We start from the raw sequence: 27,546 nt of genomic DNA, 5'->3' as shown, positions 1-27,546 counted from the left end.
TGTTGTTGCAGCATCACGGTCAATTTATTTCAAATGACAATCACCATCAGATGGGATACAGTTCCTCAAACCGTACAGGCACGTCGGTATTTACAACTATAGGCTAACGACAGACGGGATGTACTCACGAATTCATTCCGACAAAACATACAAAGTCACACAGTAATGAAAAAAAAAAAGACAAAAAAAAAAATAATGTCGTTCTGTTGAGTGTGTCCAGTATTTGTCGTCATGATGGGAGTACTGGAGCTTATAAGAGCGAGGGAATATAAGGCACACAAATATGACACTGTTCTTAACTGGCAGACATTTTTTTCCCCCTGGAGGAGCTTTCTATTTGTTCATAAAAAAATCTGACTGTTCACTTAATGATCCAGTAAACCCTGATAAATGACTCACTTGCATGATAAATTCCCATAATCAATGGACCAGCGGTCTTTTTAACTGTATCTGACCAAGGCATTTGACATCAAATAAAAATGTCTGTTCAATTGTTAACCAATGAGGATGCTAGAAGATCCTGGGGTTAAAGAAACAATTCACCCAAAATACAAGTAAATTTTTTTCCCCTACTTCCTCTTACTGCAGTTTCTGTGCGATTTGGCTGCCAAGTCACGTGGAAACTGTCCTGCACCAGTGGTAAATGTTGTTTTCTGTTGTATTTTGGGTAAACTGTTCCTTCATCATTCTTCTGAGAAACCCCTCTGCTCTCACAAGGTGGCCGTCTCTAGCGGCTCGCCTCTGGTTTGCGGTCCTTCCAGTATTTGGCGTAGGCCTCCTGGAACATGTTCTTACAGGGAATTTTAGCCCCGAGCTTGGAGCAGATGAGGAAGGAGCCGCCCATCTTGCGGTGGAGCGAGTAGGTTTCCTCCGGAGGCGGGGTGAGGCGCTCCCTCAGCATCACCGGGATGAGGCTGTGGATGCGCTCGGTGGTGCTCTGCGCTCCGAAGTCAAAGGGCTCCTCGGAGGAAAAGGCTTCTCCGAGGATCATCACTGCATCCACGTGGGCGTTCTCCATCGCCTTACAGGACAGCATCAGATAATAAACCATCTTTAAAGGGGCAATAAATTTACGCAACAACCATGATACACCTGAAAGGGTTCATAAGGTTTCTGATTAATGACACAGTGACTGCTTTACTAGATTGGGGTGCTCTGTTAGAGACTTCTGTAGAAGACTTGTGCTGCAATTCCTACGTTCACCACTAGAGGTCAATGCAGGTAATACTGCTCCTTTAAATGTTAATTTCATAGCAAATGACCATTTCATAGGAGTCAAACACTAAGTTACATTTTAGTTTAGGAAGTTGGAGATGTGATGGTCTGACTCTGACGTTACATATCACCAGCAAACAACAAACAACCCAACTCTCTGTTTCTTTTGTCTCGTCCAAAAGAAACACAGCAAGAGTCGTGTGTGGAAGGATTCTGTGTTTGAGGCCGATGCTCAAGGGATAGTAATACATTTGCAAATCCCAATGTGCAAACAGTGCCATTGTAGTTTCCCAATGAAAGGAGGAAACACTTCCAACTTAGGAAAGCGGCTCAAAGACAGGCATGTGATATTAATCAGTTGCTTCTTTTTCTAATTATGTGTAAGGCTGTTTATTATTTCCACGTTTCTCATGTCTCTGCTGGAAACTGCAGTTGAAATTCAGTGCAATCTACAAAGTTGTTATTGAAGCACAGTTGACTTATTGTGTGTTTTAAATACTTGAATGTTGAGTGCATCTTGAATAAATGGGAATTTTAATTGTCTTTTTTTAATGTGGTACGGAGAATCACGGAAATTCACTGGTGTTGGCACGCTGAACAGAGGATTTTTAAAGATTTAAAAAGATTTAAAGAAGGTTTCACGGGTTGAAATTTTAATTTACACCCTAGTGCAGGATGATGTCATTATTTCAGATATGCTGTTTTACAGGAAGCAGAGGTCATGTGAGGTCAGTCCATGGGGACTTTAATTAATGTTTCAGCTCCACCAACACAAATACTCCACCAGAATTAAAGCTTCAACTGAACTGAACATGAACGATTTTTCTAACAATGAGCCAGCTTGCCTGGAGGAAGCCATAGCCTGAACCACCACCACAGCCCGGGGGGCAGCGCCGCCTTACAGTCGACACTGTGGGGCCAAAAACGCAGGAGGCAGCCAAATTGAAACTTCTTTCCTCCCCCTCTTCCAACTCTTACTTTAACTCCAATGTTGTTTTTGGAAACGCGTCCTTCTACATCACGCCGGATAATGTAATTAAGAGTTATTAAACAACACTTTACTTGATACAGAACAGTAAAAAGTGCTGTTGTACTGAATATCATGGAAAGCCTCTTGTTTAATCAAATCATGCGGCCAGAACATCTGGAATAGTTTTCAACATGTATTGCTTAGATCAGTGAGGGGCTTGGATTGTGCAAGTAAACTTCTTTCTGATGTTTTTCTGGTGTTTTCCATTAATAATCCAATTTTCATTCATTTCAAAGTTGATCAGAGTTTTCACCTTTGTCTCGTAGCCCGTGAGGAACTTCATGTCTCTGGACCTCTGCAGCACGCCCTCTCTGTCCTGCTCAGAAGCTGCCTTGATAACCTGGTGGCAGAAAAACATCGGCAGAACAGCTGTAAAGTTTCATGCCAAAAAAACACAATTTCCAGTTTTTGAAAAGACACCTAATTTTATAAAATACTGTCCTGCATGAACGCAAACGCACGTCATCAGCCACTGTTGAGGTCCTGAGTGGTTTCAAGATCTGAATTAATCTGCTGCGTTTTTGTGGACTCTGATTTTAAAACATTGACTGATAAATTTGAAGTTAACACATTTTTTGTCCAAAGTTGATCTACTGTTTAGTCATTGGAATAACTTTATTTTTTCCATTCTTTTTTGCTCTCACCTCAATATAAGTATCAGTAAAACTCTTATCAAATCCCCGTGTGGCTCCAAAATCTAATAGTGCAACCTGAAACATGGACAAAAACAGAAAACAGCCTTGAGCGCAATGGGAAACGTCATTATCTGTGTAAACATCCTCTGACAAAGGCGAACTTACCTTGTGAGTTTGTGGATCAAAGAAGAAGTTGGACCAGTTCGGATCTGTCTGCATGTACCTGAACTCAAAAAGCTCCCTCAAGCATAAAATCAATATTTGCTCACAAATCTAGTGGAAGTCAAGGACAGAATTTGAAAAAAAAAGGGGGAAAAAAAGAATAGAGGGATTACTGAGATGCAGCAAAACATGATCACTATATTTAAAAATGGTCTTTCATTTCATGCTGAACTGAGGAATTGTGTGAAATATTCAAGTGAAATAAGATGAGCAAAATAACAATTGTTGCAAGTCAGCTGTCATGTTCTGACATGACTGCATGGTTCTGAAGGTGGCGTGTCTCAGCATTTGTCAATTTGCCACATCACCGCCAGCGCTTCCAAACAAGGCGGCGTCTTGGCAGCGCGCAGGTGAAAATGAGACCGTAAGCTGCGCCGTGTTTGAAAGGGTTTTGTCGCTGTGTGGGCGTGCGTACCTCGTTCCTGAGCTCCTGGGAGAGGTCGTTGGCCTGGTCCAGGGGGAAACCGGGCACCAGCACTGTGGTGAGGACGTGCTGGCTGCTCAGCTCGTCAATCACATCGGGCACATAGAAGTAAGGGTGATCCCTCAGCAGCTCTCTGACAGACACAAACAGCGACAAAGTTAAAGGGCAAATTGTGACATCGGCTATGAAAACATCATAAAAATGTCACCAACAAAGGAGCACGGTGGTGCACCGGAATAGAAAGCTGTCCTCAAGTCAAGGGCTGAGCTATATTTTGTCTTCATATTAATATCACATGAAAGAACACACACTTAACCTAAGGCTACAATAACTTAACTTTCAAAAAGACTCAACTTCCAAAAACTGGTATAAAAACCTAAATTATTAGTGGCTCAAACATTAAATTACATGCTGATTCCATTTGTCTGCAGAGTCTAAAACATCCCTTAGATTGATGCAGCTTTAAGCTCTGAAACATTTAATGATATGAAGATATTGGTAACGAGTAAGAAGCCAAAATTCACATTTTACAAAATGGAAGATTGGAAAAATAGGAAAAAAGCCACCATGAAAAGAGCACCATCTACAGAAACTTCAACTCCATCAACATCACATCCAAGAAAATCTTAGAATGTGAAGGAGTGTATGTGTATGTGTGACTGTTTCTTTTCCCTCACTTTTGTTATTTATTATGTTTTTTGTTTTTTCTGTACTGCACTGAAGGATGGCACCTAATTCCGTTGTTAACCACGACAATGACAATAAAGGGATTCTTATCTTATCTTCTTAAAGAGTTACAGTTGTGGCCACACAGTTTCATCACCACATGATCTCTGGGAAGTGCTGTGCAGACACACCGCAGTGATTGCAGTGATTGGCAAGAAAACCATGCAGACATAATTAAAAAAAAAAAAAAAAAAAAAAAAAAAAAAAGAAAGAAAGAAATGAAAAGAAGAATCTGTAAAGTGAGGCCCGGTCCGTGGAGCCCTACCCAGGATAAAGTGATACAATCCCAAAGTCAGCCAGTGTAGTAAGAGGAGCGTGAACGACTCACTGGAATTTTTTGGCACATTTGGCCTCTCTTATGTAATCGCACTCCAGCGCCAGCTCACGGCTCATAACCTCTATCAGATGCTCGGGAAACAGACCTGTCAAGAAAAGGGCAAATGGGAATAAAATGAAAATCACGACAGCCTGAAAACGGTTCATTTTTTTTTTTACGCTGCAGGATATTGACAATAGCGGAGGTTATCAGCCTCGGACAATAGCAACAGTTATCACAAAAACGATAAAATCCTGTAAGACAATGTTACCTTCAGGCAGCGCATTGCTTAAGCTCAGGACAGCCATGATATTATTCACGTCACTGTTGATACTCTTGGCGACTCCGGGGTACTAAAAGGAGAGGCATGACAGCATTGTTCTGTAAAATCACTGCATTTTATCGCCACTCTGCCTCTGCTTTGACTTCACCGTTCTCACCTGAATCTTCATGGCTACCTCTCGGCCATCCTTCATCTTCGCCAAGTGCACCTGACCGATGGACGCAGCGGCGAACGGCTTCTCCTCAAAGTACTCCAGCTTGTCCCTCCAGTTCGGGCCGAGGTCGCTGCTGATGGCTTTCTGCGGGGCAACAAGAGAGGAGAGACTGGCTCAGCCATGAAACGGGATCTGTAGAGTTTGCTGAATTAGCTCCGGCTCCCCATACCGTACCATCATCTGCTTGGTGGGCATAAAGTCCGCGCTCTGTCGAACACGCTCAAAGATTTTGGCCAGCTGAGGGTTGATAAATGCATCATCTGAAGGGCAGAAGGAGGAAAACAGCAGAGGAACAGAGTGAAACAAGACGATAAGACAATAACCACACTACCTTGATTCAAGCTGTAGCTAATACGCAGTAAAAGTGCATGCATGGTCGACAAACAGGATATCGCACAAGGTCAAACTGCACGCCGGCGCTGTATATGGAAGCGTGTTGTGTAAAGACAACAACGGAGTACAGTGTCCTGCAGCCGAAACTGCCCATCATTTTCTAAAAGCAAAGCGTCCCACAATAGCTCGACTGGTATGGCACTTGCTGTGTTCAGCTGGCTCGGGGTTTATTTTAGGTGATGACATTTCCCCGTCGGTCCAGGGATTTTGTTTGCCGGTCAGTTTGTGCAAAAGCGGACGAAGCGTTGCCTGTGTCACTTGTTGGGAAGTTGATGCACTGGCTGACTAAATCTGTGTATGCTGGGTCACTGCTGAATGTTGAATTTTGCTTTTCTGTAGAGTGATATATGTATTTTACTGGGCTATCTGTACTATAAATAGTACAATATGCTATACTATGAACTGCCAAATGCATACTACAGAGTCTATAGTATGCATTCCTCATGTATGTGAAGTATTGTCGTTTTTAATGTCACATGCTGTGAAAATGTCAACAAAAGTGAATTCCTGCACATTTCCCTGTCAATTAAAGGGCTTCAGATTCAGGTGTCACACTTTTTTTTTTGTCATTCCTCACCTTGAATGCTGAGCATCTGCCCGAGTTTGAGCGCAGCGCCTCGGACCTTGCACAGCGTCCGGACGATTCTCTCAGCGTTGGCCTCTGAGAGGAAGGCACTTGAGTCCAGTATGGCTTTTTTATCTCCTAAAAAAAAAAAAAAAAAAAAAAAAAACACAAATCATTCAGTAAGTTAGTGAGTAAGCAAGTCAGTATTCCTGGAAAACACCGGAAAAGACGTTTGCTTTGTCAGGGGGCGGCCGAGCAGAGGGAAGCAGTCTACCACAGAAAAAAAAAAAACGTTACATTAATCCCATCTATTAGCATGGGGTCTTTTATTTCATCCCTCCATTAATTCATTTAGTGTCACTGGCAGCGATCAGAGTAATCATTCCAGCTCATTATCTTTTGCTTGAACTTTATTACAACCTGCCCAGACAAGATGTTCTCTGAAAGCGGTGTTAAATGAAGGTACAAGAGTCTCATTCACACACACACATTTTATATTAATAAGCTGATATGAGCCTGGCGGTGGCACACTTTCTCATTAAAGAACTCGTGATCAGTATTTTATGACAGAGGAATACGTCACCAAAGAATAACACACAGGGACAATCATAATGTATCACAAGCAGGGCATAATGATGATTCATGCTGCAGAATGTATTTGTTTTGTTTTATTGATCCCATAAAATAACTTGTTGGTGATGTGGGACTCGTCTGTATTAGGGTCTCAGCTGAATGGCCAATAAATCAATAAATCAGCTAAGACGTTAATTAAAAATTGAGAAGCTACAGCCTCTTAACACAACCACACAGACGACATGGCAGGACTTTTAGACTCTTGATCTTTGTGATAAGCGCTTCCTGTTGTTGTTCATGTCGTTCATCCTGCACTCTATATTTTATAGAAAGCTCTACGATATTTCTTGATGTAAAACATATTTTTTCATGCTGTGCTGTATTGCAGTCATATTTTTTTTTTAAATGTATAGATGCAAACACATTAATTTGAGACATTTTGCCTTTTAAATGAAAAACGAAAGTACTGTATGAAATCATGTTTGCTCTCAGGAAAGCAAGGTACAGGAAAAAGTATTGATATCGATTTCCAAGTATCAGAACTATTTCACTCCTGCACACAGTCAAACCCGAAGTCATCACATCCGCCTTCAGACTAAATTATATCACCAATATCCCTCCACCTACCACTTTGCTGCTGGGGCTTTAAACTCTTCTTGGCCACTTCAGCGATTGCCCCGATGCCGAGTCCAACGGCAAGACCTGCAGAGAAAAATTAATACAGAAAAAAAAAGAATTATTATTATTTTTTATTTTCCTTTCAATTAAAATGAGCTTTAAGTGAGGGAGGATTAAGGAGTGGTCTCTAAATGGATAATGGAAATATGTTCTTTCACATGAAATAATAACGCAACCTTGTTAAAAAATATCAATACGCAAACTTCCTCCACATACACAGACATTTGAAAAGGGAAATAAAAATGACACACCTCTAAAGCAAAGAAGGCTAATGCCAGGTTTTTTGTTTTTTTTTTTTTTAATGAATGCCACGCACAGTGTGGCACCAGAGAACCCTCAGCCCTCCTCTTATCGTTGTTTAGATCTGATAACGGCGGCAAAACAACATGGAAAGCTCTGGCTCGCTGTCGCAGAACAAGTGATAAGAGCAATCAGTGACTTTTAGCAGGAGGCGGCTGTGGCCAACGCTCGGGGCGACACTCTGAGCCGCTCAGGTGCAAATTTAGATCAAAGGGAAGGGGGAACACCACCAGCGCCGACTCTGCTCTCCTTTGATGAAAGAAGAAAAAGAATTTTGCTGACAGTTGACAAAACAATTTATATGAGCTGAGCTCGGGCGGGCCGGAGGAGCGGGCTGTCGGCCGTGTCCCACAAAGATTTTCTCAGCTACTGATCCTTTGTAATTCCATTCCTGCAGAGCAGCTTGTCAGCACCTCCCTCGGCCCGGCCCGGCCACCGGATAACAAGCGAGCGAGGCTGTTATTGTAAACTAAAAATACGACATTGTGAACACAGCATAAACAGAACATCACAAACAAGACTGTGAAAAAAAACACACAGCATGTAAAACTAACTAAAATGAAATATTAAAAAAACATTACTGAATTAAAAAGGGCCAGTGTTATGAAAAAGACTTAAGACTGATGACGTTTCACTTTTTCACTGCAGATTCTGAATTAGAGCCATGGATATTGGGGGCCAACCAACATTTATGAGTTAAAAAAATAAACTCTGATACTGATATGCTGGTTTAAATGGCTTTATGCATAAAAACACACATTTGTAGCAAGGAATCGGCAAGTTTGGTCAGCTCATAGCGGTAAAAATGACACGTCCTGCTTGATTTTTCACAGTTGCAGCAAAAGAAAGTATTGTGAAGAATGAAGTCAGCTGCACAAACTATTAAATAATAGCACAGCTGAAGGAACTCCTCATCTGTCTTTTTTGCATATTGGCCAACACAAACACCCATAGCAATACATCTATGATGACATGATATCAGCCATCGAATTCAGCTATATAAATACAGAAATACATCATTAAAGCATGCTTGAAATTTAAAATATATATTATATCAGTGTTGGATTTACACCCTGTTTCATTTTTGTGTTAGACTAAAAAGGGCCAGAATCTGGAAGCCCTGATACAGGCCGGGAAAATTATGTCACCCTCCAGTTGGCCAATGAGAGAAACTTCCTAAGCGCTAAGTGTTAGACGCTGTATGTTGTTTTTCAGCGCCGCCCTGCCACTCTTTCACACAGAAACGCCTGAAACGTAACATGCCGCTCCATTTGAGCAACCGCGGGTCAGGGGCCCTCGAGGTCTGGATTCCTCCCGCAGGTCTGGGGATTCTTCCAGTCACAAATCACAAATTGTTGAAGAGGAACATGAGAGTAATCGAGTCACACTTCTCATGTGGCGGCCTAAAAACAGGAAGTGGAACAACACAAATATACCGTGATGCATTCACAGGCGAGCCGACGTACCTCCAAAGTTCACCAGCCTCCCTAACCGTGTGACAGGCACCTTCCGCTCTCTGGCTCGCTCGCTGAGCTGGAGGGAAAAGGAGAGACACGGTTAGAGTTGGAGAACAAAAGGCGAGCACAATCGCGCCTGTGCAATGTTGGCACTGAACGGGGGAGGCTTATGACAAAAGTCGGATACGACCACGAAGTCAAACATGGATCAGCATTAATCCAATATTGATAAAAGGCGCAAGAGCGGGTACCATTTGTTTATGCTGCTTGGAGTCCGTTTTCTTGCTGTTTCTCGCTTTATCAATGTCCTCTGACGTCAGCCTCCCCACTGTGGAATTGTCCTGGTTAAATAACCTCGTGTGTCCAGAGAAAAATCGACTCGACCAGTTCCTCTGGTACGTGAGCCGCTTGGTGCTCGGTCGTCCGACGCACGTCCCCCGTCCGGCGTTCATACTGTCAGAGGGGCTGAAACACGGCCCGAGAGTCGAGTATGTGTGAAAAGGCGCCGCGGTGGCTCTGTGGACGCAGACGTCACGCTGTTCCCTGAATGCCTCCTGGGATGGAAACAAAAAAGCAATCCACATTAGAGCCAATCAGTGGCGTTTAGTAGAGGTGAAAGCAAAAATTTACATAGCAGTTTCAGGTGTGGCAGTTTGTAAAATCTCCAAATCAAATCTGTTTCAGCGTATCAGCGTAAGAATTTGTAGCATCCTATGTTGGTCTATGTGGCTTTTCAACCCAGCAAAGAGCATAAATTTAGGGAAAACACCCAATATTTGTAATTTTGGAGTTTTGCTGATCAGCCTAAGAATTTCCTTGGCATGTTTTTTTTTTTTCTTTTGTGTCCCCTGTTCGTCTAAATGTAGTTTTGAGGTTTTTCCACCCTACAAAGGACACACACCTTGGAAAAACACACAACATTTGAGATTTTGGCGATTGGCTCAGCCTGAAAATGGCCGGATATGAATTTAAAACACAAAATATGGGCTAAAATGTTGGTGTCAGCCTTCCAAAGCCGACATTGATCAGATGCTACACCGAATGCCTCGCAGACTGAGCTTCTCTCTCCGGCGACCTCCGTTAGAAAACCATTTGTCTTACAAAACAGTCACCATTGTGGCGGCGCTGATGGGGTCATGGTGGCCGAGAGGGACAAGTTATCTGGGCTGCATGTTTGTGAAACTCTATCCCGCGCTGGAGCGGGATCAGATCATGGTTGAACGCTCACCCTTGCTGAGCTGGTGGCGTGATGGAAGTTTACTAGCCCCTGACTTCTGATGCAGTGCAGGCCACTTGTTTGGCCCCTGCTGGCCACCTGCTTCATCCAGGCCAGCCCCCTCCACACCACCGCGTCACCTGTCATCCTGTTATCCAATACAGACCTGCACGGACAAAAATAACAGCAGGGTCCCGGACAACATATTGTTTGAGGCTCGGAGGTGTAAACAGAAATGCCCGTGGCATGAGAAGCTGGATTTCAGCCAGATGTAACTCATAAGCACCATCAGTTTATGTTCCCATGCTTGTCTTAAATAAACCTGAGCCTTACTCCATATCCTCCATACTGCCTTAGAAAAACAACCCAATCAAACACTGATAAAAGTGCAATATTAACTTGGCTGGCTGCGTGTGTGAAGGACAGCAGAAACAACAAGAGCATGCATGGAAAAGTGACTCTGAAAAGATCAAACCTGGTTTTAAAAATAAAGTTAAATGAAGTGAGGGGCCACATGAGAAATATTCAAGTGACAGAAAGAGGAAAAGTGGAGTTGCACTCACCCCCCAAACAGCAGTAAACACAGCAGAGCTCACACGCAGGGTGGTTTCCTCATCTGCGGGCTGCAGACACAGTAACAGTGGGCTCACGCATGCTGGGGCTGCAGCACGTTCACCTTGATCTGACTTGACACACTTTCTTGCAAACTCTTGTAGCGCGAGGGGCGAGCGGAGTGAAGGACATGCAAATTTCCCCGACTCGACCCGTGGCCCGTTTAATAAACACGGACCAATGAAGCAAAGTTCAGCGACATCTGGGAATATCAACAAAAGTCCCGAGTGGCTGGACGCGCTGTCAGTCGCTGCGCCGCGAGGGTGACGCCTGACGTCCGGACACACGCCGCGTTCAGGCGCCCCCGGAAATACCGCAACTTTGAGCGGAGCCGCGCATGAGCGACAAACAGGGTGACTCGCGAAATTTGACCGATGAAGCGTTTTGAAAGCTGAAATAGTCAAGTCACTGACAGCTGATATTTTGTACCGGAGTTCAGTATATTCACATTTGGTCCACCGCATGATAAAATAAATTATGATTCAGTGTTTTTGCACAGAATTTTAGTTTTAACGGGGTGAAAAAGCCTCTAAAACAGCGTGTGGGCAATGATGAGACACTACTATTCTCTATTGAAATCCACACCATTGACTTCTATATGTCTTTCTACACTCAGTGGCCACTTTATTAGGTCCACTTGGACAATCTAATACAATACAATGCAACTGTTGCGCCATAAAGTTTACTTTTCTGATGACTATAATGTTCAGGTTTTCTTTTTGTCACAGTAATAGAGGTGTTCATTCAATTCTGTGTTTGGCATTGAGCTCATAGTGCTGCTGTTGGACTGGACTGCATTTTATTGAGAGCTGTTTCCACTATTCGGTCCCCCGTCATTGTATATAAATGGGGAGGACAAAAAATCAGAAACACCTCTTAATATGATGTGGTCCAGGATGACCTCTGCAAACTACAACCTCAATAATAAACACAGAATTAAATTTACACATTCTCCATAATGTCAACAAAAACTGAACATTATAAACTTTATTAAAAGATAGAATTTATGGCAGAGCTGTTGCACTGAACTATATTAAACTGTACAGGTGGACCTGATAAAGTGGTGTATATCTGTCTATCTACCTGTCTATAGATATAGATATAGATACATATAGATATACGTTGGTAGATCAGCAGCTGTTAAAGGGCAGGATTATTTAACAGGAAAATGAATTAACATGGTCTTTAAATTTACCTGGAGGTAAAACTTTTCCCTGATAAGAGTGGCCCAGATGTGATGGAGAAGATGTGTCGTGACGAAGAACAACTTTATGTTTTTAATGTTAAGGTTTTCATTTTATTGGTAATTAGTGGGCTTAATGTTATGTCACAGTAATGTTAACCTGTATTTTCTTCTTATTTTCAAAATGAAGTCATTAGAGTTCCTGTTCATGATATTGCAGTTTAATTGTATTTACAACTCCAGATGTCAGATGTAGGAGCTTGTGAGCGGCACCTGAAGGCAGCAGCCCTGTGACCTGGGACTGATTCAGGGCCCTGACAGAGTTTGGACAGCTCTACAGCTGATTTTAAACTTTGACTCTTCGCCAGCTGGAATTCAGAGCTTTTTGAAATTGGCATCTCATCACAGGAAAATCACAGAGGACTTTGTTTCTGTGGTTTATTTACAGCTGACACCTTTATAGGGAAAGGACCTCTGCTATCACTGTGCTTAGATTAGGAGATTAGTGGGTCATATAAAGAGAAAAACAATGAAAATGAAACCATGATTAGTCACTTTACAACAAGAGCTTCAGATGAGTTACATGACCGACTGGTGTTGCATTAAAAATAAACTGGAAGTCACTCCGTGTGATTAAAAGATTGTGAGATGATGTTTCACACACAATGTGGCAAAAAATACAACAAATTGCTGACAGGACTTTAAAAATGATTTCATCCTCTTGATTTATTTTAGATATTGTGCATATTGTCCACACAGATGCTGTTTGTGTTTTATTCTGTGGCTTTCACACTGAGGTGCACCACGTCTGCAGATCTGCAGTGTAGTGACGGACATTTCAGCTGCAGGAGTGCATCCTGGGTCCACCAGACCGACTCGCTCGGCTCAATAAACAGAAACAGCACGGCCACACAAAGTTTCTGCCATACAGTCCAGGAGACAAGGACAGACGGAGACTGATGTCCTGATGTCCTCAGGGCCTGATGGCTGCCTTCAGCTTGGGGAAGAGTCGCAGGGCGTTCTGCGTCGTCACCTCCATCACCTTCTCCAACGGCAGCCCTTTGACCTGACTGATGTACTCGGCCGAGATGGAGATGTTTTTGGGCTCATTTCTGACCTGCGTTTATCATTCACAGGAAGAGTGTAGTGTAATAAATAAAATTTAAATATTTTTCAAGGCATTGTAGGATTGTAATGTAGCTGAGAGAGCGACCAAGGAGCTTACACAAACATCTTCCTCACATTCTGACCATAAAATTTACCAAAACAGTGCTGCATAATTCAGTGGAAGTATCTCGTGCAGACGTGAGCATCAATCAATTAATCAATCAATCAAAAAATAAAATTCACCTGTTTTTCTGGCCCGAGAGCAGGCGAATCTGTTTCCAGACAGATGTTCTCTAGCGGCAGCTGTTTCACAAGTTTCTGCTTCTTAGTGGAGAAAACACAACAAATCATCATTAATCATTAACGTGCAGCGTGGTCATGCCAGCCAGGGGCAACAAAGTCAACATTTCAGCGCTGCGAGGAGACCGTCAGAGGTTTAGATAAACTGCAGACGCAGGAAGGAGTTTCACACTGACTGTAGAGGTAATATTTCTGTTTTTCTGTTTGTTTGCACGCACAAGATGGAATATAGAGAAAGTGAAGAACCTGAGCAGGAGAGTTAAAAAATGCTACTAAAAACATGTAACCAGATCATGAAGAAAGAAAGAAAGACAAGAATGAGTTTGATAACAGAAGCTACACAAAATTTACCAGGGAAGAACATGTAAAATATAAAAGCACTAAATTCCATATATTGTAAGTATTTAGAGTTAAATAAAAAAATTTTTTTTAAATGACGGAAAATGTGTGTGTGTTTGTGTGTACAGTGTGGTGTGCTTTCATGAACTGTTAAAAGTAAAAGGATGTAGAAATATACCGTATGTATTGTGTTACTTATTGAACACAAACTCGCTCTTTGCTCCATAACGCACCTGTTCGCTCCTCACTATCGATGGCGGGATGGAGAAGAAGTAGCCGGCCTTCACTCCCTCCATGGCAACAGAGGGCTTCCCATCGAAGGCATGAAGCAGGACTTTTTCGACACCTGGTGAAATTTAAGAGGCACTGCATTTTATGCTGCGGCTGTGAGCGGCTTTTCCCTGCAGATGGAGTGGAGACGGCGAGTGTGGTTTACCTTGCTCCTTCAGCAGGTGGATGGTGGGTCGTCCCGCTGACCTCGAATGAACATTTCTAACAATGAAACACACACAAAAAAACAAAAATCATCAAGTCTACAGATGATTTAATGACTTATATTACAAAAAAAAATCCCCTACTTAGCATCTCTGTAAACAAAGTGAGAAAATAATTGACTTTTTTTGGCCATAAATGACGAATTTTGAATTAAATAATGTATTTTCTCCCATTGTCCAACTTGATTTGGAGGATAGAGTTGCTGCACCTAATCAGAATACATCAGAAAAAAAATATTTATGAAAAGAAAACATCTCATGATAAAATATCGCAGCCTCTCGTGACTCTGTATTTGCATTAGGGCTGCACGATACGGGCAAAATTTCACACCTCGATATTTTTGTCAAATATTTCAATAGCGATATGATATATAATATGACTCTGGGTTCAAACTTACACTACTCACAAAAAGTTAGGGATATTTGGCTTTTGGCTGAAATTTATGGAAAATGTAAAATGTTCACGCTACAGTGATATTATATCATGAAAGTAGGGCGTTTAAGTAGAAGCATACACTGGTGATTTCCTCATCTCAAACAATTTCTTGAAACAAAAGCCAACAACAGTGGTGGATATATCACAACAAAAAATGTCAGTGTCAATAACTTGTCATGTGCCCTTGAGCATCAATTACAGCTTGACAACGACGTCTCATGCTGTTCACAAGTCGACTTATTGTCTGCTGAGGCATGGCATCCCACTCTTCTTGAAGGGCGGCCCTCAGGACATTGAGGTTCTGGGGTACAGAGCTCCGAGGCTCTACACGGCGACTCAGCTGATCCCATAGGTTTTCTATGGGATTCAGGTCTGGAGAAAGTGCAGGCCACTCCATTTGAGGAACCCCAGTCTCCAGCAGCCGTTCCCTAATGATACCACCTCGATGAGCTGGAGCATCAAACACCTGATGTGAATTTTGCCATTAAACTCCTTGTTAGAGAACAGCAACTTGTGCAAAAAGTACTGAAACATTGAACAGTTGGACATGTGCATTCAAAAGTTTACAGGTCACATTAAGTTCACCTGTAAAGGTTATAATGCATTTTAGGTTCATCCTGAAATTTCACCTGAAAGCCGAATATCCCTAACTTTTTGTGAGTAGTGTATTTTTAATTTGAAGTGCTGCAACAGTGAAAAATTAGGCAAAAAACATCATAATAATGCCAGATGGACATAGAAAATGCAGTTACTTATCAGCCATATCGTTTCCTTTTAAGATATTAATATCGCGCATGTTGATATACAGATAACGATATGACGACGATACATTTCAGATGTTTTTGGTTCATCATCCCTCATATGTACAAGGGCAGCAGCCACAAAATATTCATAATAAATCACTGCAAAAATTACACTGCAGAAGTAACATCACAGAGGAAATCCACATTTTATGATTATGACTCGTCTATTTCTACTTCAGTTAATAATTTCCTTTATTCAGGGAGTGATTTTTTGAACTTGTTGCATGTGATTGTGGGTTATACTTTTTGGTGGGGTGAGCAATAACAATACCAGCAGTGTCATTGTGTCATGGTCTATCAAGGCCACTGTTCATGGAGAAACTGGCGAGAAACTCGCATCACCAGTGATTGTTTTTTTTTTTGTTGTTGTTTTTTTTAAAGGTTTTGGATGCATTTTTCCTTTAATGGCACCAGTTTTCCCTCTGACTCACAGCGGCAGGTCCAGACGCTTGGCCAGCTCCGCCTGACGGATGAGCACCTGCCTCTGGCTCTCTTTATCAGCCTCGCTGCTGATATATCTGGGTGTGAAATCCAAGCCCACCTATTGACAGACAGGAAAACAGACGTGGGGACAAAAAATAAAATAAAATCCAGGAGAACAAAGAGACACTGAGTCCAGTCACATCAGGCTGAAGCATTACCTCCCCGATAGCCATGAGGTGGTCTTTGTATTTCTCTATCAGGGGCAAAGCGGCATCCAGATCCTGCAGAAGAGACAGAAAAACATCCTTTACTTCTCTGCAGCGCAGCTGAAATGTCTCATGAGAACATAAATAATAAATAATAAATGAACAGTAAGGAGCAGCTACCTGGAGAGAGGCACTCCTCTGCTGCTCCGGGCTCACTTCTTGAACCGGGTGGACTCCGAAACACGGGAAGATAAAACCTGGAAACCTGTGGGGGAAAAAAATCAGTCAAGCTTTCAATACAAGAGTTAGTATAGTTTTAGATTTTTCCATTATTTTTTATTTTAATTTTTATTTTCAGTTCAGTTCCGGTTAGTTTCCATGGTGGGTTTGCTTGTGTTTGGTTAGTTTTTATAATTTTTTTTTTTTTTTTAGTTTGTTTTTTTTTTTTTAACTATTATAATATAGGGGAGTCAATATCAATATAGGGTACCATTTGGTGTCCCGGGCAGAAATCACTCACTTTTCATGAAAAATTTGCAAAATAATTTTGTTATTTTGCAAATTTTGAGGGTTTATTATAAATGGCCAAACATTTAAACACAGATTGGTACAGAGATACATCTTTAAAAGGGTGTTTTTCATATTTAAAAAAAATGTTCTATGATTAGATGCATGTGATTTTGCCATGTCCCAAACTCCTCTCTACTAACTTCACTGAGTGTAATAAGTAGATAAATGATATACAATGTAGAAACCTTTTACATGCTCTTGTTGCTCTCATCAAGTACTTGAATAAAATGAGTCAATTGGATCATTTATGGTCTAATTTCATAATAATAATAAACGTTTTGCATGCGTCCCTGGATTTGCTGTCCACCCCGTCATTAGGTGGTTACTGCCACTATAAGAAACCACCAGCTGTAATCAGTGACATCACTACCACTGCTCTGTCTTTTACAAATGGAGTGAAGAATAGCTCCTGCAGAGAGAGTACATATCAACATTTATATTTTGACATTTTCATCATTTTATGATTGAACTTGAATGTGTTCAATCTTAATGTGTCCACCCTGTCATTGCAAAATATGAATCTATATAAATGCTTTTCAGAAATTCAAAATATGTTTGTTAAAGTATGCACAGTCACCTTCCTAACTGATACATGTTGCTAGCTAATGGCCCACCATGTGCTCATTAAATGCAAACTTCAGCCAGAAACGTCCTCCCTGTCATTGTCCACCCCGTCATCAGGTCTAGTTTTATAACAGTTTTATAAGTTTTTCAGTGTTTCAGAAGTCAAGTGGAGGACAAAACATATGCAGAGAAAGAAACCATTTGAAAGGATACCTATGTTTATACTTTTTGTGGTAGGCCTACATTTAGGGACCAACATGTTTTTGTTTTGTTTATATCAATCTTGTTTGTTCCTCTAGTTGAAGGTTTTATTTATTTATTTTTGCTGTTGTTGAGTGTCATTTCCAGATGTAGCCTACCTGTGCACAATTCAAAATACAGTAGGTGAAAAAAGTCATGTTTTGACAAAAAACATTTGTTGACAAAACCATAACATTTTTTCCTTTAAATATATATGAGGCACTTCACTATTGTCCACCCTGTCATGCCAAGGTCCACCCCGTCATGTCATTGTCCACCCCGTCATGTTCATGTTTTATATGAATAAATAATTATTTTCACAAGTTATCAAAACCTTTTGTGTGATTTTGCTCTGAGGAGATTAGGGCCAAACAGTATTATTTCAAAGTTTGACCAGATACCTTTATTTATAGAGTTTATTCAGAAAAGAAAGTACAACTTTCACAGATTTTACATATACAAACATACTTTTCCATAATTTCTGTATTTTTGAGAGATGTTTTCCAGAAACTAAAATATATTCCTGAACGAGGGACCAAATACCTTTCTGAAAATGTACATTTTGTAATCAATATCTGATTAGAATATATTTACTCTATTTAGAAATTGTCCCATGACAGGGTGGACACATTTTGCAATTCGCTTGTACTTTCTATGCTTGCAGTCAAATTATAAAAGGTGCAGGAGCTTGACCAACATGCATTTCTAACAGCTTAAGGTCTACTTTATACAATGGATATGGAGTTCAGTGGAAAATCTCATCTTTTTTTGTGTGACATTGGGAAGTCTCAATGGCACTCTATACTGATATTGACTCAGGGGATGTTTTTCAGGGACAAGATTTGAGAAGTTCAGAATCAGTATTATAATACAAACATAATGCTTTGTTTGCTTGATGTAACAAAGTCGCCCAAACTGACAAAGACTAAATCTAAAGACATTTATTTTTATTTTGCTTTATTTGATCTCAGTTGGTTCTGTAAGTGCACAATATCCTTTCAGTTAGTTTTCATTTTTTTACCCCCTAAAGTCTAGATTTTATTAGTATGTCAGTGAGCTAAAATGTTTTTTCCACACCTGGTTTTGGTTTTTGGTTTGAATTCAGGTCACTGTCATAACTCTGGTCACCACACAGAGACACAGGAAGGTAAAGAAGGTACCTGTGCTGCAGCTGCAGGATCGGGTCAAACTCTCCGGCGTGTTCCGCCACGGCGAGCAGCGCCAGCAGCCCGGCCTGCACACACACACACACACACACACACACACACACACACACACACACACACACACACACACACACACACACACACACACACACGGCGGGCAGGTAAACAACACACAGCTGAGATCAACATTAACATTAGCTCTTTAGCACAGACGGCTCACCTTTTTTGAATTCTCTATCACCTCATCGATATCCTGACGAGGACAAGAGGAAAAGTTAGCGGCACTTTAATTATTACAATTTATCTTAAGTGTATTATTATTGATTATAAAGTTGTTATACCTTGTCAAAATCCCTCGCAGAGATGTGACAGTGACAGTCTATGTAGCCGAGCATGTGGACAAAGTGTTGTTCAAAACATCAGCCGGTCGGGGAAACGGCCACACTGCGCATGCGTGGTGGAGGAGCACTAGACTTTTAGTGCAGCGTCGCCCGGGCGAGCGGAGTTAACTCCTCCAGCAAGCCGTCCAATAAGTTCTTTGTTTTTTTGGTTTTTTTTTTATCGCTATTGAAAACACATTCAAATATTCAGATATTTCAGACATGTGCTCAGCATTATGTTGTACAAAGAAACAAAATAAAATAAAATAAAATAAGAATCTAATAAAAAATATTGAAATAAAATTGGTAAAAGAAAAACACATCACGGCAGTTTTTACTTTTTCAAATATTAGATATTCTTTAAATTCACATAAAAAAAGAAAAAAGAAAAAAATGTGAGTAACCTTTGAAATTCTGCATTTATGTATACGAAATGTACCATATAGAATCAATATACTTACAATGAAGTCAATTTTAGATTTATCATGTCTATAATAAATAACAGTTTTACACTCAGTTTTAACATTATGACTTGTTTTACACAAATATATTACATATGTATTCTTTTTTTATTCGAGTCTAAAAAGTAACCGGATATCTTCAGTGGTAATATGGATGCTTTACAAAATTACACTTGTTTTCAATATCAGAACATTTGGAGAAATATAGATTTCTGTGTAAAAAAAAAAAAAAATGTTGTGCCGCCCAATAAAGCACTAAAATCAAACATCCCCGCAGTGACGCTCCAGACGGCGTGGACTTCCGTGTTTGTGATCCGAAGCCACTCCCCTCCCGGTCACCTGTGTCACGCGGCGAAATAACTTCTTTTTTTGCTGCAGTATCGATTTATCATGTGATGTGCGGCTCGTGCCCTGCAGTAGTTTGTTTGCAATTGTTGATCGATTTCAGGGAGAAATGGCAGCGCGAGGGTTAATCGTTGGGTCGCTTCTTCTTGTATCGACGCTGATGATCGATAATTGTTCGAGTCAGTATCAGCCCACCTGGGAGTCGATCGACTCCCGGCCGCTGCCGGACTGGTTCGACCAGGCTAAGTTCGGCATCTTCATCCACTGGGGCGTCTTCTCCGTCCCGAGCTTTGGCAGCGAGTGGTTTTGGTAAAGTCCCATTTCTGGCAAATTCATAACAACATTGTCATTATTATTTTTCATGAGATGAATTAAACTTTAGAGAACTGGAGAGAACAGGGAAGTTTAGCCACATTGTAACAAGGCAACCCAGTTTATCATGTGATCACAGGTGGTAAAGGTGTTATTATAATGTTTTTATTGTACTATTTGTATTGTTTGCTATTATTTGACATTTAAGGATACTATACACTTTAGGATTTGTTGTGTAGTCTGTTAGTTTAAGGCTGTAGGAGAGAAAATTTAGATTTTACCCAAGTCTACTATCTGATATCAAAGCCCTGATGACATGTCAGACACAAAAGCATGCAAACAAATTGTAAAATAATGAGAAGAAATACACATTAACTGTAAGACTTATGAATTCTGAATAAAATTAGGAGTTTTTTCCCCCATTATTCAACTTGTTTTGTTAGACAGAGATGCTGCATGATGTCAGAATATGTCAGAATAAATTGTTTATGAAGCTGAAGAAAAAAGAAAGAAAACGAAAACATCTCCTCTGGTAAGCTATTGCAGCCTCTTGTGGTTGTGAATTTGCAGAAGTCAGTGTTTCACATCAGGATTTGTTGTATAGCCTACTAGTTTAAGGCTTTAGGAAATAAGATTGGAGATTTTACCCAAGACTAATATCTGATATCAACAGTCCTGATAACATGTCAGACATAAAAGCAAACTGTATTTATTCCTGTATTTCTCAGATGATGTTGGTGGTTGATGCTCTTTAGTGGTGGATAGCTAAAGTTTTGTACTTGCTACTGGGATTGAAAAACTTTTACTGGTGCATCTCTATCATAAGATACAATAAAAGGCTGCAAACTTAACATGTTGTGTCTCAGTCCATTCTCCCCTAGCCTGTGTTGATTTTTTTTTTTTTTTATTATTATATCATGCAGGTGGTACTGGCAGAAGCAGAAACGGCAGCCGTATGTGGACTTCATGCAGAGGAATTATCCTCCGGACTTCAAGTATCAAGACTTTGCTTCACAGCTCACAGCCGAGTTCTTTGACGCCAAGGAGTGGACCGACATCTTTGCCGCATCGGGAGCAAAATATATCGTCTTAACTACAAAACACCATGAAGGTACCAGTACAACCAGATTCCATTTTAGTGCATGTCGGCCAACATCCTGCCTCAGCCTCAGCAGTGAAACTCAGGGTTGGTTTGTAGCTTTATCAGATGAAAAGCACATACTGTTCAAATTACTCAACAGTATGTACATTCACTTTTCATTTGATAGTGCTCTATCTTCTAGGATTACAGTCCCTCACTGTTGCAGTGTTAGTGCAAACTTCTGTCCAGTGAAGCACACAGGATGTGTACTGTGCATGCTGCATCCGCCTGTTGAAGCAGTAGAGAGGAACTCACATGTTTAAATGTTGTGCTTTTTTTGATAGCACTCTAAATTTTACAGCCAACACAGAATACATTTAAAAAAGCAATGTATGACTTGTATCTAATTAGGAAATTGGATTCATACAATATACAAAAGTTTACAGAAGTCTTGTTGAAAGTGTTTTAACTTTTAATATGTGTACATGGTATGGGCACCACTGCTGGGACTGCTTACAAGGACTTGCAGGTTAGTACAGGTAGCTTATTTACAGGTTAGTGCCTGGTGGCTGGACCAGTCATGGGGTCTGGTTAGACTCAGCCCATAGAAATCATGTGGGGCCGCCCTTCTGTGGGCTTACCACCTGCAAGAGGAGTCGTAGGGGCTGCGTGTGATGCCACATAGATGTTGGGTTGGGGCATCACGGAAACTGGATTTTGCTACATGGAATGCCACCTCTCTGGGAGGGATGGAGTTGGAGCTTGTGTGGGAGGTGGAGCAATACCAACTAGAAATAGTCGGGCTCACTTCTACGCACAGCTTTGGCTCTGGAACTAAACTCCTGGATGGGGGCTGGACTCGCTCCTTCTCCGGAGTTGCCCGGGCTGAGAGGTGGCAGGCAGGTGTGGAATTACTTCAGCGCCACTGTGTTAGAGACTGTCCCGGTGGACGAAAGGGCCGCCTCCCTGTGTCTTCAGGTAGCACACAAAATCTTTGACTGTTGTAATGGTGTATGCGCCAAATGGCAGTACGGAGTACCTAGCCTTCCTAGGGGCACTGGGAAGTGTCCTAGTGAAGGCACCGTGTGGGGACTCTGTTGTTGTATTTGGCACTTCAACACTCATGTGGGCAATGATGGGGAAACTTGGAGGGTTTGGTTGCTGCAATGCAATAACTGCTGAACTCGTAAACACCACTCACATTGGAACCATGTATTCTGTGTGTTGTGCTTTTATTATTGTAAGGACTGTGTGATTTTGCAAGATGTTTGTGAAGCTGAAGGCAAAATTTGTGGACAACAAAGATGATCTTATCTTATTGTGCATGTGTTTCTCAGGTTTCACACTGTGGGGCTCTAAAAACTCCTGGAACTGGAACGCAGTCGATGTTGGACCCAAGAGAGACCTGGTGGGTGAAATAGCAAGCGCGCTCCGAGCTCACAGTGACCTGCGTTTAGGCCTGTACCACTCGCTCTTTGAGTGGTTTAACCCGCTCTTTGAGCAGGATGCTGCCAATCTCTTCACTACCAACTACTTTCCTACCAGTAAAACTCTGCCTGAGCTTTATGATATCGTCATGAAGTACAAACCAGAGGTGCTGTGGTCTGACGGGGATGGAGACGCACCTGACAAGTACTGGAACAGCACTGGGTTCCTCGCCTGGCTCTATAATGACAGGTAATGGAAAAAAAATCTAACAAATGCACTGATAAATGTGTTCTTTCTACTGTTTTCTTTTGATTTATTTTACCTATAGAGATTAGATTCATCATTTATAATGAGTACAGTGGAAAGTTGGATATTTACCTGTGTTTCATCATGAACTGTGAGTGAAAAGTGTTTGTTCTCCTGCAGCCCAGTAAGAGAGACGGTGGTGACAAATGACCGATGGGGTTACGGCTGCATCTGCACCCACGGCGGATATTACACCTGTGCTGATCGTTACCAGCCCGGACATCTGCTCAAACACAAATGGGAAAACTGCATGACCATCGATACCAAGTCCTGGGGTTACAGGCGCAATGCCCCTCTGAAGGATTACCTCACCATCGAGCAGCTTGTGGCGGTGAGAGCTGGAAATTTGATTAACCTGCATATTGTTTTTTTTTTTTTTTTTTTTTAATAAATTAACCAACCTGTCACACTGATCCATCTGAGCCGAAATCATAGTAAACATGATTAACTGACTGAGATAAATGGGAAACGTAACCGAAGAATTTGATAATTATTCACACGGTGGCTCTCGGTGTATTTTATTACCTCTCAGTGTGAAATGGGAGCCAAACCGTCTTAATAGCAGAGAGGAATGTTTTTTCTCACCGTGATCTCATTACTGAAATGTTTAATGGGCAGATGAGCAGCAAGAGCTCCCTATGAGGTCAACAATTTTGTTATTACACTGTTTATGAGGATCTGGCACCCATGCATAACATTTAAGCTGCACGTTGTCTTAAGTTACAAGTGCATGAGCGGTTTCTGTCATGTTCATAATGCAAACCTTAGACAGACCAGATCTATGAAATCTTTCCCACATATTAAAGTTGAAACATGCATCATTTTTAAACCTCATAAACATAATTATCCCAAACAATTGAAACCTTGATCATGATGACTGATGCTAGTGGTATTATTACGACTAGTGTTTCTGGGAATGAAAGAATTATTGCACCTGTTTTCAGTTTTCCTAATGTTTTCCATTGTGACGATTGATTGTGGTAAAGCTTTTCTCACACCCAACACGATTACAGACAGGATTACAGTCTTTTCAGCATAATAATACTCACATTGCAGTTATTAATATCTTTACAGTGATAATGTTGCTACTACCAATAAGCACGATTGAACACTTGTCGCAACATTTCAGTTTTTAAAGTCCATTTAATATTTTTTTTAGTGTCGTATTTCCTTGTGTGGTTTTGATCATCTGACACATTCGAGTAATGCTGGAAGAACTGGAAGGACAGCCTTTCGTTCTTATATGTTTGTGTCATTTAAGTGTTACTTAAATGTTGCGGTGCGTTCTTCCAAAAAACCTGACTTTGACTTGCTGGTTTCTCACTGTCGTCAGTTTGTACATTCAATGAACACAGCATCAATAATCTTTAGTCTTATGCTAGTTTACATAATATATCTAATATTTCAATATATACAAATTTTAGGTGATAGATAATGGTAAGTTTGAATGGAAGGTTGCATTACAGTGTGGATTTTACTGTAGAGATAGAGATGAGGCTGCTGTGTGTGTGTGTGTGTGTGTGTGTGTGTTGCACAGCAGTCTTTCCGGCAACCTGCTGGTATGAAACCTCTTCTGTGAAATAAGGCCCACGTTGAAAATAATCCTAATTATATTTTAAGCCTGCATTTCCCATAAACCCTCTTGCTTCCTTGGTTTCCTTTTCACTTTACTGAAGAGCAAAAACATATTAGATCACCATCTACTATTACAAGAAACTCTGAAAGCCTTAGCTCTGTTTACACATGAAGAACAGAGGCCTCGTGCTGCTTTGCGCCATAAAGCGACGTAGCTTTGTGCTGCAATTTGGAGGTCCAGCAGATTTGCTATGAAACTAAACGCAGTGTAAGATGTGAGACAGAAGCTGATAGATGCAGCCAGCCCTGTCTGTCCTCTCATTGATTACATCAGTGTTTCAAAATCCACGTCCACCTTTAACTCTACCTCAGAGCTTGGTGGAGACCGTCTCCTGCGGGGGAAATCTGCTGATGAACATCGGCCCCACACATGACGGGAGGATCGCTCCGATCTTCGAGGAGCGTCTGAGGCAGATGGGCCAGTGGCTGAAGGTGAACGGAGAGGCCATCTACAACACCACGGCGTGGAAGGTGCAGAACGACTCTGCCACCTCCGACATCTGGTGGGCTCTCATTTCTATTTGCACTGGCATTTTGTCATGTTCATTTAAGTTGGACAGGAAGACAAATGCAAACACATTGAATGAATAGGATCATAATGAATGCAGCATACACTTATTTCCAACACCAACCTCTAGATTGGTGTTTGTTAAAGGAAATTTAAGGCATTCAAAACATATTTTCTCTTTATTCCAAATGTACTGTTTTGAAAATATGAATTTATGTCACTCTCATGTACTGTAAAAACGACTCAAAGGGTTTCCAGCAACTGTTTATTTCATATTTTGACTCCATATTGCTAAGTGTGCACGCTTACATTTAACAAGACTTGTTTCATTCTACAAATCCTGTCAATATGCCTTTTATAACAGGTTGTATCACAAGAGGATCACTTGTTTTTTTGCATGCTCGTGCAGCAGCCTAAATATCACACAACAATGAGCAGAGAAATAAGTTCACCAACCTGGATTTATTTCCTACAGGTACACTTACGGACCACAGAAAAATACTATCTATGCCATTTTGCTTCAGTGGCCAAATAACGGCTCTGTGATTCTGCATCATCCTGTTGTCACTGTGGGGAAGACCGAGGTACGATACATCACTTATATAACTTTTAGTAGATGCTTTAAAACACCTTACAGTATCATACATGCATATATTATCATAATGGGCTGCCCCAGAGTGAGTCATACCTCCATCCTTAGCAGCATTTGCCCATTTAAATAAACAGGTGTTTGAGAGTAACTAATGAAAACCAATTCTGCCTCTTTTTGTTGGCTATAGTTGGTGATGGCTGGTATTTTGTGCTAAAATTTGAATTTTCATGCCAAAAAAAGACAACTGTTTCATGGTGGGGTGGAGTTCATGAAGCGGCAGGCACTGTGGATGACCCCAGAGGACACACGTTTTAATCACTGAACACAAACCAACAAATAAATCGAATGTATCCACCCATTTAAAACAGCCTTTACACTATGGGACACTAAAACTATCACCATAATGGAATTGCTTTTCCTGGCTTCAAGGCTGTTTATTGGTAATGGCAACTCTGGGATACACTAGATATTCAAAATAAGAATTGATTTACACAAAACACTTGGAAAATTGTGCAAAGACATGGCAGGTTTTGCAGACAGTTTTTTTTTTTTGTATTTATGGCCAGCAAAAAAAGCTCCCATCAGATTGGCAGCGTATGAAATATCATTCCCAGTGTATCTCCAGTCTGAAGCCGTTTTAGCCGGCCGGTTTTGTGACTGTCAGGTTCACGCAGAATTTAAACTTGTCTCTGCTTGTGTGCTGCTTTTGTCGTTCTAAAAAAAAGGTGGTGCTTCTCGGTCACGGGTCCGTGAAGTGGGCGCCTGTAAAGCCCAGCGGACTGCAGGTTCTCCTGCCTCAGCTGTCCTTCAGTCAGATGCCGTGCCAGTGGGCCTGGACGCTGAAGCTGACAGGTGCCACTTAAAGGGAAACCAGATCACTTGTGGAGGAGTCCATGACGCGGCAGGCAGTGTGGATGACCCCGGAGGTTACACGTTTTAATCACTGAGCATAAACCACCAAATAAATCGAATGCACTAGAAATAGTTTGCAGCCACACTGAAAATCAGAGGATATGGTTGCAATTTCAAAACCCAAATGAATGTTCATGTGCTGTGTAACTCCAGTGTGTCTCATTTGTTCAAGAAGTCTTTTTTTTGTTTGTTTGTTTGTTTGTTTTTTTGTTTTTAAATAGCATTCAGGGAATGATGAAGACATATCAATCTATTCATGTCATGTAATGTCAACTTTTTTTGTGTGGAAAAGGGAGAAATTTGTCTTTGACTTACATTTAGGAATATATTTTGAATATTAAAATACATGATGAATGTTTTGCCTTGGGCAAGCATTATGATCATAGAGTTTTGTGCTGTAGCCTACTGTAATGGGACCTGGGATGTAAAAACAACATTCAGAAAGATAATGAAGCACTAAAACATTTTTTTCTCCACTTCATATTATTTCTCACGCCTTATAAGTGTGCTGTTTCTCTCTCTCTCTCTCTTTTTTTTTTTTCAAACAATGGCATACTTGATTTTAAAACCTGGATTTTATTCATTATTTTATATGTTCTGAAGCTCTGTGTAATGCGGAGATTGTTTTATATGTGATGGAACATTTGAATAAAAACACTTGAAGCGCTGTCTTTTTAAATAATCTGTTAAGTGTGAATGTATCCAGAGAGTTCCTGTTTGGCTGATAGCTCATTTATCCTAAAAGGAAGCACGCATCACATTTCATCACATTTAGATTCTGTCAGCTTCAATTTTTGGACTCCAGCATGGTCATCTCTATCACATCTGCGTGTCCTTACTTCGCCCCCTGGTGTCCGATGCGGGTAATGGCCTGAGACGTGCGGGCCATTTTAAAA

General features: G+C 41.1%; 3 protein-coding genes across 5 annotated transcripts; 1 reads left to right on the top strand and 2 right to left on the bottom strand.

The window, feature by feature from the left end:
* On the bottom strand, window positions 1–11,129 carry coq8ab (coenzyme Q8A, genome duplicate b). Of its 2 annotated transcripts, none has more exons than XM_030044758.1 (15): window positions 10,811–11,129; window positions 10,260–10,413; window positions 9,283–9,585; window positions 9,041–9,107; window positions 7,224–7,298; window positions 6,036–6,161; window positions 5,240–5,325; window positions 5,009–5,149; window positions 4,840–4,921; window positions 4,581–4,674; window positions 3,518–3,659; window positions 3,046–3,153; window positions 2,890–2,955; window positions 2,499–2,585; window positions 1–1,021 (listed from the first exon to the last, which is right to left on the bottom strand). In XM_030044758.1, the coding sequence occupies exons 2-15, from the start codon at window positions 10,392–10,394 to the stop codon at window positions 728–730; spliced, it is 1,806 nt and encodes a 601-aa protein (XP_029900618.1). In that variant the 5' UTR covers window positions 10,395–10,413; window positions 10,811–11,129; the 3' UTR covers window positions 1–727. The 2 variants fall into 2 exon arrangements, with proteins under 2 accessions (XP_029900618.1, XP_029900617.1); XM_030044757.1 differs by having other exon boundaries at window positions 10,844–11,129.
* Window positions 11,130–12,466: 1,337 nt separating this feature from the next.
* On the bottom strand, window positions 12,467–19,164 carry LOC115354111 (putative deoxyribonuclease TATDN3). Of its 2 annotated transcripts, none has more exons than XM_030044300.1 (10): window positions 19,032–19,164; window positions 18,911–18,943; window positions 18,685–18,758; window positions 16,331–16,415; window positions 16,163–16,225; window positions 15,953–16,062; window positions 14,225–14,280; window positions 14,022–14,134; window positions 13,393–13,473; window positions 12,467–13,159 (listed from the first exon to the last, which is right to left on the bottom strand). In XM_030044300.1, the coding sequence occupies exons 1-10, from the start codon at window positions 19,083–19,085 to the stop codon at window positions 13,016–13,018; spliced, it is 813 nt and encodes a 270-aa protein (XP_029900160.1). In that variant the 5' UTR covers window positions 19,086–19,164; the 3' UTR covers window positions 12,467–13,015. The 2 variants fall into 2 exon arrangements, with proteins under 2 accessions (XP_029900160.1, XP_029900161.1); XM_030044301.1 differs by having other exon boundaries at window positions 13,393–13,470.
* A 684-nt stretch (window positions 19,165–19,848) lies between these two features.
* Window positions 19,849–27,329, top strand: fuca2 (alpha-L-fucosidase 2). The gene is made up of 7 exons (XM_030044299.1): window positions 19,849–20,185; window positions 21,112–21,299; window positions 22,607–22,946; window positions 23,124–23,334; window positions 24,951–25,141; window positions 25,622–25,730; window positions 26,464–27,329. The coding sequence occupies exons 1-7, from the start codon at window positions 19,986–19,988 to the stop codon at window positions 26,599–26,601; spliced, it is 1,377 nt and encodes a 458-aa protein (XP_029900159.1). The 5' UTR covers window positions 19,849–19,985; the 3' UTR covers window positions 26,602–27,329.
* Window positions 27,330–27,546: the final 217 nt, after the last annotated feature.

Source organism: Myripristis murdjan, chromosome 22 (assembly GCF_902150065.1).
Source record: "Myripristis murdjan chromosome 22, fMyrMur1.1, whole genome shotgun sequence".
NCBI lineage: Eukaryota > Metazoa > Chordata > Actinopteri > Holocentriformes > Holocentridae > Myripristis > Myripristis murdjan.
The sequence above is the reverse complement of the archived record's forward strand: the minus strand, read 5'-3'. Positions and strand labels throughout refer to the sequence as shown.

Coding starts and splice junctions, on each gene's coding strand:
- coq8ab (XM_030044757.1), bottom strand. CDS start 10,863: ATGAGGAAACCACCCTGCGT. Junction 10,414..10,843: donor ATGAGGAAACCACCCTGCGT/GTGAGCTCTGCT, acceptor TTGTCCGTGCAG/GTCTGTATTGGATAACAGGA. Junction 5,326..6,035: donor GCAGATGCTCAGCATTCAAG/GTGAGGAATGAC, acceptor TCTGCCCTTCAG/ATGATGCATTTATCAACCCT.
- LOC115354111 (XM_030044300.1), bottom strand. CDS start 19,085: ATGCTCGGCTACATAGACTGTCACTGTCACATCTCTGCGAGGGATTTT. Junction 18,944..19,031: donor CTGCGAGGGATTTTGACAAG/GTATAACAACTT, acceptor TGTCCTCGTCAG/GATATCGATGAGGTGATAGA. Junction 18,759..18,910: donor TGATAGAGAATTCAAAAAAG/GTGAGCCGTCTG, acceptor GTGTGTGTGCAG/GCCGGGCTGCTGGCGCTGCT.
- fuca2 (XM_030044299.1), top strand. CDS start 19,986: ATGGCAGCGCGAGGGTTAATCGTTGGGTCGCTTCTTCTTGTATCGACG. Junction 20,186..21,111: donor TTTGGCAGCGAGTGGTTTTG/GTAAAGTCCCAT, acceptor TATATCATGCAG/GTGGTACTGGCAGAAGCAGA. Junction 23,335..24,950: donor CCATCGAGCAGCTTGTGGCG/GTGAGAGCTGGA, acceptor ACTCTACCTCAG/AGCTTGGTGGAGACCGTCTC.